Here is a 15,077-nt window from a genome sequence, read left to right on the forward strand (position 1 = left end):
AGATCGCTTTATAAAACAGGTTCTGTCTTATTGATGTTGTTCATTTATTAGTTAACGTTTATAGATGTTACAATGATTAGGAACAACCAGACTGTAATCTTGGTACAAACACTTTGTACCAAAACCGAATCGCCACTCACTGAATCTGTAAATTCTCTGCTTCGTATCTAACAGAATCAAACAGTTTGGTAGATAAATAACGTTCTCCTCCGCTGGGGAAAATTACCTGCAAAACCAGACAAGAACCGGAAAATTTAATAATCTAACTCAAAACGCTTATAGTCAGTCGGAGAGATGAAAAAAAAAAGCTATACCGCAATGAGTTTGCCAGCGTTTTCTGGCCGCTTTGCAACCTTCAACGCAGCAGCTGCTGCTGCTCCAGAGGATATTCCCACCTGCCAAATTACCTCGCTGATCACAAGAAACTCCTATGTTTCATAGTTTATACACTGAGTAAAGAACGTTAACAGAACGTGTACCAACAATCCTTCTTTGAGAGCAAGAAGCTTGGCTGTTTCAATAGCTTCCTCACCTGTCACCTGAATCAAAAAAAAAAAAAAATTGCAAGTCGCAGAATCATTGTTTCAAGCTTCAAGGAAGTAGATGAATGTCGTCTACTTACTTGAATGATTTCATCAACAATGGTTAAATCCAAATTGGCTGGTATGATACCAGCACCAATTCCTTGGATCAAATGTCGACCTACAAATATTATAATCAACAATGGTAATTCAAGAAATCTAGGTGGTATGCTTTATATGTGAATTATTGATTATGAGGGGCACCTAGACTGATTTTTTTAAATGCCTAAACCAATTTTTTTAAAACTCATTCTAAAAAAAAAAAATTTGTTTAGATCCGGTTTGCTGACTAGGTGCCGTCTAAACCGATTTTTAAAACTGCAAAGCTCTCGGGGAAGAGAAAGGAAACTATGCTTCTTGGCTCACCTGGTTCTCCTCCACTGAGTACTGGACTTTCTGTAGGTTCCACAGCACAAACCTGTTGCTCAAGAATGTAACAAAAGGTTATATACTTTTCTTGGGAAAAAAACTGATATACTAGGGTTAGTTTTCAAAGAACTAGTGAAGTTTTTGCACCTTGATGTCTTTATTCATCTCCTTAAGAAACTTCCCAACTCCAGTAACCGTTCCACCAGTTCCAACACCAGCAACAAAAATATCTACTTTCCCTGCTGAATCTCTCCATATCTCCGGACCAGTGGTTTGGTAATGAATCTGCAAGAAACAAATCATTAGAGAGCGAGAGAAAGAGAGTACTCAAAGAACAGGGGACTTGATGTTTTTCTTTGAAAACCTCAGGGTTTGCAGGGTTCTCAAATTGTTGTGGAACGAAACCACCAGGAGTTTTGTTTAGTATCTCTTCGGTTTTCTCCAACAATCCTTTAATGCCTATGCTCATATCTGTGAGATGAAGCTCTGCACCTAAAGCTTTTAGAATGATTCTTCTCTCTAAGCTCATCGTTGAAGGCATCAGAAGTGTTACTTTATATCCTCTTGCTGCTCCTATGCAGGCTAAACCGATCCCAGTGTTACCAGCCGTTGGCTCTATCAATGTACTCTAGACCAAGAACAAGCAATAAAACTATAGTATTAATGAGATATAGAAATAGATAGATTATATTATATGGTTTTTTAAAAGTTGTTTCTATTAAACCTCTCCAGGCTTGATCAATCCTTTCTCTTCTGCATCTTTGATCATACTATAAGCGATTCTGTCTTTGACACTAGAGCAAGGCTGCATCATCTCAAGCTTGGCGGCTATACGTGCTACACAACCGTCAACAACCTTGTTCAGATACACCATTGGTGTGTTACCAATCAACTGTACAAAATGCAAGAACAGAGTATATGTTTTTAGACATGTTAGAAAGCAGATTGATTCCGAGGGGAAAAACACACGCACAAAAGTAGAGAGTTATTACTTCAGCGACATCGTTCTTGATCATGCAACGGTCTTCCATATTGGTCCCTCTTTAAAACTCCTGCTGAGATTCAAAGAAGACACAAAAATACCCAACGATCTTCCTCTAAAACAAATTGAAAGAAGCAGGAACATAGCGCAACTACATGTTTTAATGGATTAACGAAAAATAACCAAAAAATTAAATAAAGTCAAACCTTTATAGTTCGAAGGATAGTATCAGTGACGAAGAGAAAATGAGCCGATGATTCTCTAAATCAACCACCAGACTGTATATTTATTACAGAGATATATTATAATAGTATAGTGGTTGTACGATAAATATAATCATAATTACGTGTATATATAATATGGTTAAAAGGATTTGTTTTTCAATACGTAACATGTGACGTGACCTAAGGTGCACTGTGCACACAGCACACTACACGATGTGAATGAAGTATGAAGACGATTTGGCATGCATAATTATGAGTGATAAAATAATAACGTCTTTGCTCAAAAAAAAAAAAAATAACGTCTAAAAGTCTTCTGTCATGTTGCGTAGACTGAAAATAACGTCTTAGCACTCAGAGATGGGTGTTCAAAAACAAAAAAAAACACACTCAGAGATGTACTTGTTTAATGTCAAGATAATATCTCACACTATTATTTAGAAGTTTTATAAATCCCCTTATGGTCTTACTAATAAAATCACAAAATCTTACCTTATCTCATAGGATTCTAATCAACGGTCCGATAATATTACAAAATTGCAACTTCAGTTTTTTTTATTTCTTGGTCCATGATGACCGTATTCTTTTACGTTTTCTTGGAATGAAATTGTTTTTTTAGATTACAAGGAGGTTGCGTGTAGCCGAAGCTTCTAATATTTAAAATTATTTCGTCTATTTTTTTGGATATTGTCTATTTTTGTTCATTCAAAAAAAAATTGTTTATCTTTGACTAGGTACTTTCCTTGTAATAATACTTAAGGAATTGTTCTTTTCTTTGCCAATGATAAGAGAATTATGCAAGAAAGACAAGATAGGTAGATGAAGCTACTAACATAGATTAGGATCATCTTTAAACAGTTTTAGGCCAGGGATTACATGGGAAGAGACAATGAAGAACAGCTATAATTATCCATCATCTAATATGCAACTATTACAGATTTTACAATGTTCTGCAACAATCAAACCGTATTTTCGTACCAACACTCTTATCGAACCAAAACGAATCACACATTTGCCAGTCATTCAACCGACAAATGCTCTGCTTCATATCTAACCGACTCGAACAGTTCTGTTGATAAATAACGCTCTCCTCCACTGGGAAAAATCACCTGCAAACCAATCGATAACCGGAATATTTAAGGAAATAATCGATAACCGTAATAATCGATTGAATCAACGTTGACAAGGACCGGACCGGTGGGTCTGCTTACCACAATGAGTTTTCCAGCGTTTTCTGGCCGTTTAGCAACCTTTAATGCAGCGGCTGCTGCAGCTCCTGACGATATTCCCACCTAACCAAATGATAATAACGCATTTATCAGAAGCTCCGGTTCTCTTGTAATTTCCATTTTATACTGACAAACGTTAAACCAACTGTACCAACAATCCTTCTTTGAGGGCAAGAAGCTTGGCTGTTTCAATAGCTTCTTCACTTGTCACCTGAATACAAAAATAAATTGCAGTTCTCAGAATATTGTTTCATGATTTAGAAGTAGATAACCTCTAGTACTTACCTGAATGACTTCATCAACAATGCTTAAATCCAAATTGGTTGGAATGACACCAGGACCAATCCCCTGGATCAAATGTGGACCTGCAAATTGTTAAACAAGTATCGTTATTATGTTAGAGATAATCAATAACTCTAACATGAGACAAGAGAGCATGGCCGGTTTTGCGCATAGCAACTAAAACATTAGTCTAAGTCTCCAAAATTTAAGTAGCTAATATCTATAAATTATTCAGTCTTCAAATGTTAATAAATTGAACATTTGGCTTTCATTTTATAAATTTTATAAAAATTCTTAGAATCTCAGGGCTGGCAGTTATGTTTTCTTGTTTCCACACCTGGTTCTCCTCCGCTAAGTACTGCACTTTCTGTAGGTTCCACCACATAAACCTATTGTTCAAGGATGTAACAAAGTTATCTTTAAAACAAACTGTTTTCACAGTTGATTCCATTAGATTTACTTAAAGCTTTTTTTGTACCTTAATGTTTTTGTTCATCTTCTTAAGAAACCTTCCTGTTCCACTAACCGTTCCACCAGTTCCAGCACCAGCGACCAAAATATCTACTTCACCTGCTGAATCTCTCCATATCTCTGGACCAGTGGTTCTGTAATGAATCTGCAAGAAACAATATTTAGAATACAACCATAACAAAGTACAAAATACAGAGAGATTCAAAAGAAGAGAGGATGGTATAGTATTGTATATAGAACCTCAGGGTTCTCAGGGTTTAGAAATTGATGTGGTATGTAACCACCAGGAGTTTTGCTGAATATTTCTTCAGCTTTCTCCAGCATTCCTTTAATGCCTATGTTCGGATCTGTGAGATGAACCTCTGCACCTAATGCTCTCAGAATGATTCTCCTCTCTAAGCTCATCGTTGACGGCATCAAAAGTATCACTCTGTAGCCTCTTGCAGCCCCTATGCTGGCTAAACCAATCCCAGTGTTACCACCCGTTGCCTCAATCAATGTACTCTACAAAAGGAAGAGATTATATAGTTAGTTTAACCATAGCTTAGCTCATTAACACATTTGTTTAAAAGTACATGAGAGTGTGTGGATTGTATACAAACAAGAAAAAAAAGAAGATTATATTAAACCTTTCCAGGAGTAATCAATCCTCTGTCTTCTGCATCTTTGATCATACTATATGCGATTCTGTCTTTTATGCTAGAGCAAGGCTCCATCATCTCAAGCTTGGCGGCTATAAGGGCCACGCAACCGTCAACTATTTTATTCAGATATACCATTGGTGTGTTACCAATCAACTGCGCCAAATCCAAAGACATATAAATATGGGTGCTTAAAAAATATTCTTTATTCAAAGAAAGCATAGTGTAAATAATAAAACTAGAAATTTAGTTGCTCAGGTTATCTACTTCCTCCTTAAGTTTCATGTAATAGACTTTGTATTTCATTGTGGTGTTATCCTAATAAAATCCAACTTGACGGGAAAAAAAATAATAAACTAGAGATGTTTTTACTTCGGTAACATCGTTCTTGATCATGTACCGTTCTTCCATGTTGGTCTGACTTGAGAACTCCTGCAAGGGTTGCAACAATAGTGTCTAAGCGTAAAGCATAGTAAGTATTGTCTCAGAACTATAAGTTCCAACTTGGAACCCCAAAAGTAGATGACAGACAAAGAAACTGAATAGAGAGACGTTATTTCTTGAGTATCAAAGAACATAACAAGCTCTGAGCTACGTCAAAAGCAACATAAACATGGAAAACCAGATCACTTGTTACCAAAATTCGAGAAAATGGTAGTGAGATGTTACTAGTTTGCTTAAAATAAATTGAACGTAGCACTTACAGAGCTAAATGATACTTGTATGGGCAACCAATAAACAAGAAAGAAGCAAGAAATATAAAAGAAAATGTCGTATACCTTCAAAGTTCTAACGAAAGTATCAATGAAAGAGGAGACAAAAGACCGCTAAGTCTAAAACCACATACATACATATATATGTAGATTAGTATTGAGTGGTTGTACAACATAATAGTATCATCTTATATATGGTTAAAAACTGAGATAATGAAGGGAGAAAAAAACACAATCAAGTCTCAATCTAACCAAATTCTATTTATAAAACAAATCTTTGAACTAACTCCTGACCTCACAGAGTCACATGCAAACATAAAAAAAAAAACATTACCAATAGTAGTATTAACATAATCCTTTGTAGTTAGTTCTGAAATTTGTTACTTTCTAGTTTTGTTTTATTATAAATGAAATAATCTAAAATTTGAGGAATCCGTTTATAGGAAAAGACTACTCATAATTCTAATTTTGAGATGGACATGAATTGTCATTGAAGATTTCTTTTATTTTGTTCCTTTTCAGTTCAATTATTGAGGAGAACTGAAGAAATGGAGGTATGTTGTAATGCTAAGAACCCATGTGGTGAAGACCACTCGTATGTGAATACGTACTGAGAGCATGAAGACAAGTTTGTGCCCATTACGAAGTTCAAAACTGACATCTAAGGCTTAAGTTTGAAACTGACATCTAAGGCCATGCTTCAATGGAGACAACATCTACTTAAGGTTGTACGTGAATGGAGCCAACATATAGGACTGTGTTTGATTGGATACAAAGCTGTGCGGCAACCGCCTTTATGTCACGAGCCACGCTTTTTTTTTCTATTTATTTTGAGAGAGAAAAACAACAACAACAAAATCAAAAGTCGTTTTAAACATTCTTTCTTCAAATGTCAAGATTACATCTAAGATTATCCACCCTTTCAATTCTTTAGGAGCTATGCAAACGTAATATTTCTTCTGGATACTCTTAAGTGTGAATGTATTTCTATTTGCACCACAAACACAATAAAGATACATAGATAAAAGAAAATCTAAAGAATTGCTACACTGACAGAGGGGGAATAGGTCCCAAGTTCGATTGCAAGGCGACACCAGCATAAGATGATTATGAATTTCGGTTCAGAACCTTCTCAAATATCTATACACATAAATCTACAGCTGATCATCAAAAAATACATTATAACAAAACAATACTACTAGCAACTGCAACATAGATCAAATCCCAAGAAAGATGTGTCAATTGTCCATTAGATATACATTCATACATGCATCACACAAACATTATTTGCTTATTATAAACAGCTAGAGAGGTTTTTTATTTTTTGTTAAACTAGTGACTCTACCAAAAACTATAATCTAATAGACTAATACAAGGGTTATGCACAACCCCACCCACTACCATTCACTTCAGATGGACAAAATTAAAAGAGAAAAACTCTAGAAAAAAACCTAGAAAGATTTCATCACCAACAGAAATTTACTCAGATTATTAGGTTATAGCTTGCTAAAACTATACCTCACCACCATATCACAAGACATCTTCATGTTCTACTTCCTTCTTTATCTTCCTCATAACTTTAGATTTTACAAAAACCCATTACAGTCTTCCTTATACGTCATCCTCCACTGGGCATAGTCTTTAACTCATGCACTGTGGCTCTAATCTGCTCTTGAACCAATTCTAATCTCCTCGAGTACACTTCCAACTCAAGAATCTGCTGTCTCCTCCACCGTTCGTCCCCTACTCCTCCTCCCTTAACCCCTCCTCCACCACCAAACCCAAGATTCGGTATCAGCATTGGGCTTAAGACACCCATAGCATGAGCACCACCACCTCCTGGATACCCTCCCACCGCAGCCATCATCATCCCCACCGTCCCATTCATCATCTCCTTGATCAAGGGCGATACACAACTCTTCACCGTCTCTTCTATCAACCCCCCTAGATTCCTCCCATCACTAAACTCAGCCATATTCTCATTGGTAGTAGTAGCTCCACTCGCCATCGGCCCATCAGACAGAGAGATGGGCTTGTTGTTCTCTTCATCCATCTTCCCCATCCTCCATCGCGATCGTTTCCTACTCACCGTACCTTTCTTCTCCAACACGTTATTATCAGAATCAACGTTCACGTTGGTGTGTTGTTGGCTACCACCAGGTTCCTCTATGATATCTTCGAACCCTATGATCTTCCCTGATTGGTTCCAAATCTTCCTAGAGATATCAAACGTGGCTTGATCGTGAGGGCTTTTAAAGACCACCTCTCTACCCGAACCCATCTTGCTCATCACGTTCCTGTACTTCTTCTTCAGCCGACGAAGCTTCTCCACCAGCTGGTTCTTGTTGAACTCCAGCTGAAGCTTCGATTTTATAAGCTCGTAAAACGGCGCCGTATCGGGAGGATGCGAGCCGCTGCCGCCGCCACGGTGGCACGCGACGTAGTCGAGGAAGCCGCGGAGAAGCTCTATCTCGTCCTCGTCGGTCCATAGCCTCTGGAAAAGACGCCTGGAATCGTCGATCGGCGGCGGCGGCGGCGGTCTCGGGTGGACGATTTCCGTCGCGCGGTGCCATTTCGGATCGGAATCGGCGGGAAGAGCGACGGTTACGGTGTCCTTCGCCGTCGCGGAAACCAGCGGAGAGTTCGGATCGCCGTCGTCGTCGGCGACGTCAGGCTCGGGAATGACTTGCTGATCGTCGTCGGAATCAATATCTCCGACGCCGGCGCTGCCGTCTTCCTCCATCTCCGGCGATTCAGCGGCGTCACGCTCATCCGTTGCCATCTCCCCTCAAAAATCGTTGTAGGTCAGATGGGAATCAGGAGAGGGAAGAGAAGAAGTAGATGGAGATTGAGAAAGAGGAATTGGGTTCAGCGAGGATTTGAGTTTGATACGCTTTGCGTTGCGTAGGTGGTAGGATGAGGAATCTACGACGCTAAGCGAGGGTAGTTTCGGAATTTGTGAAATAATTATGACTGGGCGTTGCTGTTGCAGTTGCAGACATAAGTGGTCCAGGCGAGTTCCCGTGCCCTTGGTTGTTGCGGTTTCAGTTGAACCTTTGATCATGTCTTAAAAGTCAAAAGTCAAGACTCAACCGCACACTCAGCTCGCAGAAAAGCGTTCGTCAAACGCGATTCTGTGTGTGAATGTTTACAGAGAAAAAAAAAAGTCACGTGGGTGTTTATGTAACGTCTTTAATTTTTGTTCCTTGGTAAACGGTTAAAGAAAATATAAAGCACAATCTATCACTAGGCTTCATTTTACCAAGGAGGATGAAAATGTGTATTCCTACCCATCTACGCGTTGAAGAGATTGTTTCTTATTTTGTTCCGAAGCTATTTGTAAAGCACAATCTATCACTAGGCTGGTCATAAAGTCACACTATTGGGAAACTATTTTGGAGATTGATCAATATTGTAATCGGAAGAAACATTCAATTATCTTTAACTGGAGTGCATATCAAGTTGAAACCATGTCACCGAAACGCAAAAGCGGTCGAAATCATCAGTCATACGTAAACAAAAACTCTTGAGCTTTAATAGCTTAAGAGGACTTGGCAAGGAGACGGAAGTTTTTTAAATAAATGTATTCAGCAAAATCTTTAGCACATGATTCTCTAAAGCTTAACGCATAATGCAAAACGAGACAGAACAATGTGATAATGACAAGTACAAAATCCAAATAAAGAAGGGATGATGCAGAACAAAACCCAAAATGCTGCTGCTAGTCTTCAACACCTCACTTCTTCTTGGGGTCACCAGCCTTGGTCTACACAAGCACACACACACAAACTGTTAACAAACAAACAAAAAAAGGGCACAGCTGCGATATTTAGAAAACAAGCTAGTGTTGGCCTCTCTCTCTCACCTTCTTAACACCACGGATTTTCTTGGCCCTGTTCTTTCTCTCCTTAATCTGTTTCCTTGATTTCTCAATCTTGGTGTCAAGTCCATTCTGTTAAACACAAAGAGAATCATGTAAGTATGAAACCGCAATACGCCAAAAGATTACAATAGAGAGGAAGTTAACACTGCTTAGAGAGAAAAAAAAGTATTATTACCCTGATGAGCCTGTACTTGGGCTCGAATTTCTTGGCACTCTCGACATTGTCATAGATCAAACCAAATCCAGAAGATTTGCCACCTCCAAAGTGGGTTCTGAATTTGAAAACAAAGATTGCATTTGGGTCCTTAACCTCGTACATCCTTGCCAACTTCTCCTTTAGCTCAGCCTTCAACAAAAAAAAAAATCATAAGATTCTCAAACCTCCATGGTTTCCTCATCTTGATAGTAGTAATATAGACAAAGATGGCGGGTAAAAAAAGAGGAACATACCTTTGAAACATTGGCTCTTCCTGGGTGAAGAACATCAATAACCTACATTCATAAAAGAGCCACCGTCACTAACTAATAACATAAAGTTTCAAACTTTCAATAGCTTTCTGTGTTCAGAACAACAAATTGATATGTGAGAGTTTGTGTATCAGTCGAAATGTAAAATCGGAATAGATCAAATACTATAACTAGGGATGATTCAAGTAGTTGCTACACTACTAGCTGCTATGAATATTCTCACCACCTAAGTATTTTTTTTCTATCTCCCTAACGTTGTTCATTTCACTGGCGAATCATATGGAACATAGAGACAGAAAGTTGTAAGGGGATTTGGAAACTCACAAACTGCTTCCTGGAGAGAAGTCTGTTGGTCATGAACTTCCTGGTCCTGATGGTGACAGCTTTCTCCGCCATGGCTGCTGCTGCGATTCCTCCGAGATCACACTGAGCTCTCCGGCTTGTGATAATCGACGAGTTTGCTACTCTCTCTCTCTCGCTGCGGCTTCTGAAGCAGCAATCGAAACCCTAGCTGGTAATATATAGCTCTCCATTTTTTAGTTGTTTTAGGTTTCTTTTCTTACTGGGCTCTTGTTAGATGGGCCAATGTGAGCCCATTAGGCCTACACAAAACTACTATATTCTACCATGGCCAAATGATTTCACGACTTGAGGTTCTTGTGTTTGCGCTGTGACAAAGAAAAAGGTTTTTTTTTTTTTGAAACAAGAAAAAGGTTCTTGTGTTTGCGTTTGAATTTGTCTTTTACGTGTAAATCTATTATGATTTTTGCTAGGTTAACTTAAGATCATTTTTTTTTCAAAAATGAGAATGAGATATTTGAGTTTAAGACTCAGAGTGAGCTATATAAGTTAAGGAATAACTGTGATTTTCTCGGTTTGTCAACATTACTCTATATATTTCTATTTTACACATATTAACAAACAAAAAACTTAAGAAAAGCATCAACGTGAAGCTAAAAATATCATCTTGTTTGTTTTCTTGGGAGTAAAGCTTTCCGAGAGCTCAATACTCCTCTCGCTTTGACGTCTCCTCCCGCTAGGTTTTCCAGCTGTGTTAATCCTTGAATCCCTCTTACTTCAAGTTTATTTTTCATTGGGTTTGGTATAGCAGTCAACGAAAGGTGTCAAAAGGATCTGGTTTCTGTAACAATATATACAGTCAGTGTATAACATTACTTGACGTACAAGAAACCTCTTTTTATTCATCAGAATGGTTTAGTCCAGAAGTGTTCTCCTGAAAACGTCCATGCTTCGACTCTCGACACCCATTTCCACAACATTTCATCACGTTGAACTCCATTTCCGAGCCGCAGTTGCAGAAGATGCTCTCAAACTCGAGGCATGATCTCCAATCAGGAATCAGAGAAGCAATCTCTCCATCGATCATGTTGGCTATCTTTGTCACATCACAATCGTCCATCTCCAGCTCTTCCACCATCTCTCTTGCAACGCTAATAGCTGTGTCAGTTTCCATGTCAAAAGGGAAGTATATGTTTCTCACAAACCTTGCAAAATAAGAAATGAAAGTTCAAGATCCGACAAAAGATTGTGTCCTTTAGGTTAATTTATAGAATGTCACAAACCTTCCTTGTCGGCAATTCTGAGTCTCAGGAAAGGTCCATCACCATTGTCTCTTCTCTTCCCTGTTATACTTATATGAACACTGTCAAACGACTTCTTATCATCATCATACTCTTCTGCCTCTTCATGATTACCACCTTGAAACTCAAAGACCTCTGCTCCGTTTGAATCCACTGTCTCATCTCCATGATAATAAGCGCATTGGTTTACATTATTGTGGCTGAAGTAATCGTTTGAGTAGTGAGGATGATCACAATAGTTTTCTTTGGTTTTGGATTCGCTTTCATCAATACAAAGAAAATGGTCGTTTAGTAGTTCACTAGCTGAGAGTCTAAGGGACGCACTGGCCAAGCACTTCTCTATAAACCCTCTAACCTCAAGATCCTTTCATCTTGTCTAACGAGTCTGGTTTCTTTCCCTGATAAAGAGAATGTATTAACAGTCCTAAACTCAATATAACCTTGTGACCGAAAGCTTTAAACCCCGAGTATAGCGGGTTGATTCTATTAGTAATATATAAGAGAGATTAATCAATACACTTATCACCAATTGATTTTAGGTCGGAAGTTTATCTCACCGATATAACTCTCTTGTAGATTTGAGCAGGGTGAGTACACTCACTGTAAGGGTAATCGAACGTTACCAGCTTCAATACGCACATCCCAAACGAGTAAATATCTACTAACTCGTTGTATTCTTCTTCATATACTTCAGGAGCCATGAACTCTGGTGTCCCTAAGATAGCATGAAAAGAACTCTCAGCACCACAAGTCCAATTAAATCAGTTAAGCAAAAGCACTGAGGTTATTGCATACCAACACAATGGGCAGCGTGTGAGTTTTGTAAGATAGCAGCAAGACCAAGATCACCAATCTTGACTTCTCCTTGGTTACCATTGACAAAAATGTTGTCACACTTGAGATCTCTATGGATCACTGGAGGGTCATGTGTATGTAGATAGTGTAAGCCTCTCAGGATTTGTCTACACCAATGCTTCACCGCTCTTATGTTCACCCTCTTGTGCTTTATCCTATACCTGCATTCAGCATATTTTATGAACTAGTAATATGTTTATGATTCAATAATCAAGAGAAAATAACTTACTGTCTTAGGGTACCAGAAGTGAACATTTCAGTGATGAAGTTAATGTTTCGATTCTTGGTATCGACCCAAGAAGTGTAGAATTTCATGATGCTCTTGTGTTTTAAGGTTTTGAGGAGATAAAAAAAAAAAAAGGTTTTGAGGAGATGGATCTCACAGTAGAGCCTCTCAAGTTCTTGAGGACTATGCAAGAAGTCATAGAGTTTTACTTGGTTCCATGCTACTTCTATACCTTCATACTCATCAAATCCTCTGTAACTGCAAATCCAAATAACAACCACAAAAAAAGTAGTTTTGTCTTTTCGGAACCATGAAAGCTATTTATATGGTCTGAAACTAAAGTGGTTTAAGCCAACAGAGAATAAGAAATTTTAAGATAGAGAGATTAGATTCTTACAAGGTCTTTGAAGACCCTTTACCAAGAACTTCACTGTACTGCAACAACAAGAACACACAAGAATCTCAGCAAAACAAAAGAGATGATCAACTTAAGAGAGAGAAGTTTACTCTTCCATATCTTCCACTAGGATCATATTCAACAAACTCAGAGTAATCTGGTTCAAGATGGTTGAGATGGTTCCCTAGGCAGAATATGAAAAAGAGCATTACATAAATGAAAAAATATAAAGAAAGCCACACAAAGTTAAAAGAGAATTATATGCAGTAATGTTTTTTGTTAACTATAATCATCTTTGTACCTCTGACACAATAATTAGTTAAGAAAATAAACATTAAATTCGTGTAAATAAGATTCTTTTTTTTTCTTTTCCTTTTTTTTTGCTTTATATGTTTTATCTTCAGTTGTTATTACAGAGAAACATAACTATCTCATTTTTACCAAAAAAACATAACTATCTCATGAATGCTGTAGGTAGGCAAAGGCAGTTTCAAGACGCACAGAGCGTGGTCCAAACGTGAAACAAATGCTTTATCTTTTTCTTTCTTTCTGTAATCTTCAACGAATAAATGTTGGATTAAACTATATTTCCTCAAGATGTACATCTACCCATATCCCCTTAGTATTACTATTAATAAAGGAGCAATTAAAAATAACAACCTTTAAATAGTAAAATTATTACCATGTTGCCATTTTGTATAGGTGTCTTCCTCACAATTCACCTCAGCCTTTCTATGCATTAATCCTTAAATTACTAGATTATTTACATCAGTTGCCATTGGTATGTCACAAATTTACAGCATGATTTTTCATTACATTTTGACTATAGTTACTGATTTTTGTTCTTGATGACCTAATCTATGTAACGTAGTGGTAACTGATTTATGTAAATCATTTGGCGTGCATTTAATTTATGCAATTCTTTTCTGTAGAAACATTTTATTGCCTGATTTACTGCTATCTAAATACAAATGGAAACTATGATTTATTTCTAATCTATATTCATGCAATTCATTGCCAATCTCATCATGGAATACGGAAACTTAATATGGAAACAAATTCATTAGAGATAATACATTAAATATCAAGAAAATTCTAACATTAGACAAATAAATTTGTTAAGTTTTTTAATACCCAAAATTTTTTGTTGTCCAGTTATACTCCAATTAAGTATTTTTGCTCACTTTAATACATAAATTTTAAAAATTTTACCCTTTTTAATACTCAAAAATTATTTACTTTAATTAAAATACTAATAAATTTCAAAAGGAATTTAAAGAATCTTCAAAATCTAAAAAAATGTAACAAAAAATCTAATTTTATTTTAAGATTTAGGAAAAATGTAAATAAACTATGGAGAAAATATTCAAAATTATAAAATTTAATTTTGAAGAAAAATATTTTTTTTCTGAAACAAAATAAGTTTAATATTTACTACTGAAAACTTTTATTACAAAATTTAAGATTAAATAAAATTTAGATACATTTATTTCTCAAGAACCAAATAAAATTCAGATTTTCTGAGATATTTTTTTGTAAATTTTAGAGGTTTTTAATTTCATTTGAAATTTATTAGTATTTCTTATTAAAACAAATACAGTTCGGATATTAAAATCGGCACTATTTTAAAAGTTTATGTATTGAAATGAGAAAAATGATTTGTTAGGATATCAAACTGAGTAGTTAAACAATTTGGTATTAAAAAGATTTGAAAAATTTAGTTAGGGTATTTTTATGAAATTTTCCGTTGAATATTTCATGTATTTAATTTGTGTATAATTTGTTGTCAATAAAAAACACTATGACTTTTAGTACGATAGTTCAAGTTCCAATTCACAAACATAATCATCTCTAATTTAAGAAAAAATATAATGTCTCCTATGATATAAAGAACATCTTTAGAACATCTATAGTTAAATTCTTTTAATTAGTGAAAAATATTTAAGCCCAAATCGATTGTCACATGTCAAATTCAAAATAGATTTTAATCTATAGTTACAATTAAAAATAGTTACAGCCTAACTTATACAATCAAAAATATAATATTATATTATAAAATTGAGCACATATAAATATTTAATTTGTTAATATTGTATGTTTTAAATTTTAATTTTTATAAACTCATTCCGCGCAAGGCGCGGATCATATCCTAGTTTAT

General features: G+C 36.4%; 4 protein-coding genes and 1 pseudogene across 6 annotated transcripts; all 5 read right to left on the reverse strand.

Moving 5' to 3' along the window:
- Nucleotides 1–7: 7 nt before the first annotated feature.
- Nucleotides 8–2,233, reverse strand: LOC108823519 (bifunctional L-3-cyanoalanine synthase/cysteine synthase D2-like). 2 transcript variants are annotated; one of them, XM_018596744.2, is made up of 10 exons: nucleotides 2,139–2,233; nucleotides 1,943–2,002; nucleotides 1,675–1,842; nucleotides 1,315–1,578; nucleotides 1,098–1,235; nucleotides 948–999; nucleotides 623–702; nucleotides 480–539; nucleotides 315–395; nucleotides 8–226 (listed from the first exon to the last, which is right to left on the reverse strand). In XM_018596744.2, exons 2-10 carry the CDS (start codon nucleotides 1,979–1,981, stop codon nucleotides 137–139), a joined length of 972 nt encoding a protein of 323 aa, XP_018452246.1. In that variant the 5' UTR covers nucleotides 1,982–2,002; nucleotides 2,139–2,233; the 3' UTR covers nucleotides 8–136. The 2 variants fall into 2 exon arrangements, with proteins under 2 accessions (XP_018452246.1, XP_018452245.1); XM_018596743.2 differs by having other exon boundaries at nucleotides 1,943–2,047; nucleotides 2,139–2,222.
- A 740-nt stretch (nucleotides 2,234–2,973) lies between these two features.
- Nucleotides 2,974–5,696, reverse strand: LOC108827680 (bifunctional cystathionine gamma-lyase/cysteine synthase). 2 transcript variants are annotated; one of them, XM_018601139.2, is made up of 10 exons: nucleotides 5,556–5,696; nucleotides 5,149–5,208; nucleotides 4,765–4,932; nucleotides 4,376–4,639; nucleotides 4,143–4,280; nucleotides 4,002–4,053; nucleotides 3,668–3,747; nucleotides 3,534–3,593; nucleotides 3,365–3,445; nucleotides 2,974–3,262 (listed from the first exon to the last, which is right to left on the reverse strand). In XM_018601139.2, the coding sequence occupies exons 2-10, from the start codon at nucleotides 5,185–5,187 to the stop codon at nucleotides 3,173–3,175; spliced, it is 972 nt and encodes a 323-aa protein (XP_018456641.1). In that variant the 5' UTR covers nucleotides 5,188–5,208; nucleotides 5,556–5,696; the 3' UTR covers nucleotides 2,974–3,172. The 2 variants fall into 2 exon arrangements, with proteins under 2 accessions (XP_018456641.1, XP_018456642.1); XM_018601140.2 differs by lacking the exon at nucleotides 5,556–5,696 and adding an exon at nucleotides 5,481–5,538.
- Nucleotides 5,697–6,711: 1,015 nt separating this feature from the next.
- LOC108827679 (probable transcription factor At5g28040) lies at nucleotides 6,712–8,674 on the reverse strand. The gene has a single exon (XM_018601138.2). It carries the CDS (start codon nucleotides 8,269–8,271, stop codon nucleotides 7,108–7,110), a length of 1,164 nt encoding a protein of 387 aa, XP_018456640.1. The 5' UTR covers nucleotides 8,272–8,674; the 3' UTR covers nucleotides 6,712–7,107.
- Nucleotides 8,675–9,048: 374 nt separating this feature from the next.
- LOC108827682 (40S ribosomal protein S24-1) lies at nucleotides 9,049–10,344 on the reverse strand. Its single transcript, XM_018601141.2, has 5 exons — nucleotides 10,165–10,344; nucleotides 9,823–9,864; nucleotides 9,548–9,718; nucleotides 9,355–9,441; nucleotides 9,049–9,255 (listed from the first exon to the last, which is right to left on the reverse strand). The coding sequence occupies exons 1-5, from the start codon at nucleotides 10,234–10,236 to the stop codon at nucleotides 9,226–9,228; spliced, it is 402 nt and encodes a 133-aa protein (XP_018456643.1). The 5' UTR covers nucleotides 10,237–10,344; the 3' UTR covers nucleotides 9,049–9,225.
- A 568-nt stretch (nucleotides 10,345–10,912) lies between these two features.
- LOC108827683 (probable serine/threonine-protein kinase WNK9) lies at nucleotides 10,913–13,187 on the reverse strand (annotated as a pseudogene).
- Nucleotides 13,188–15,077: the final 1,890 nt, after the last annotated feature.

This window comes from Raphanus sativus, chromosome 9 (assembly GCF_000801105.2).
Source record: "Raphanus sativus cultivar WK10039 chromosome 9, ASM80110v3, whole genome shotgun sequence".
NCBI classification, from domain to species: Eukaryota; Viridiplantae; Streptophyta; class Magnoliopsida; order Brassicales; family Brassicaceae; genus Raphanus; species Raphanus sativus.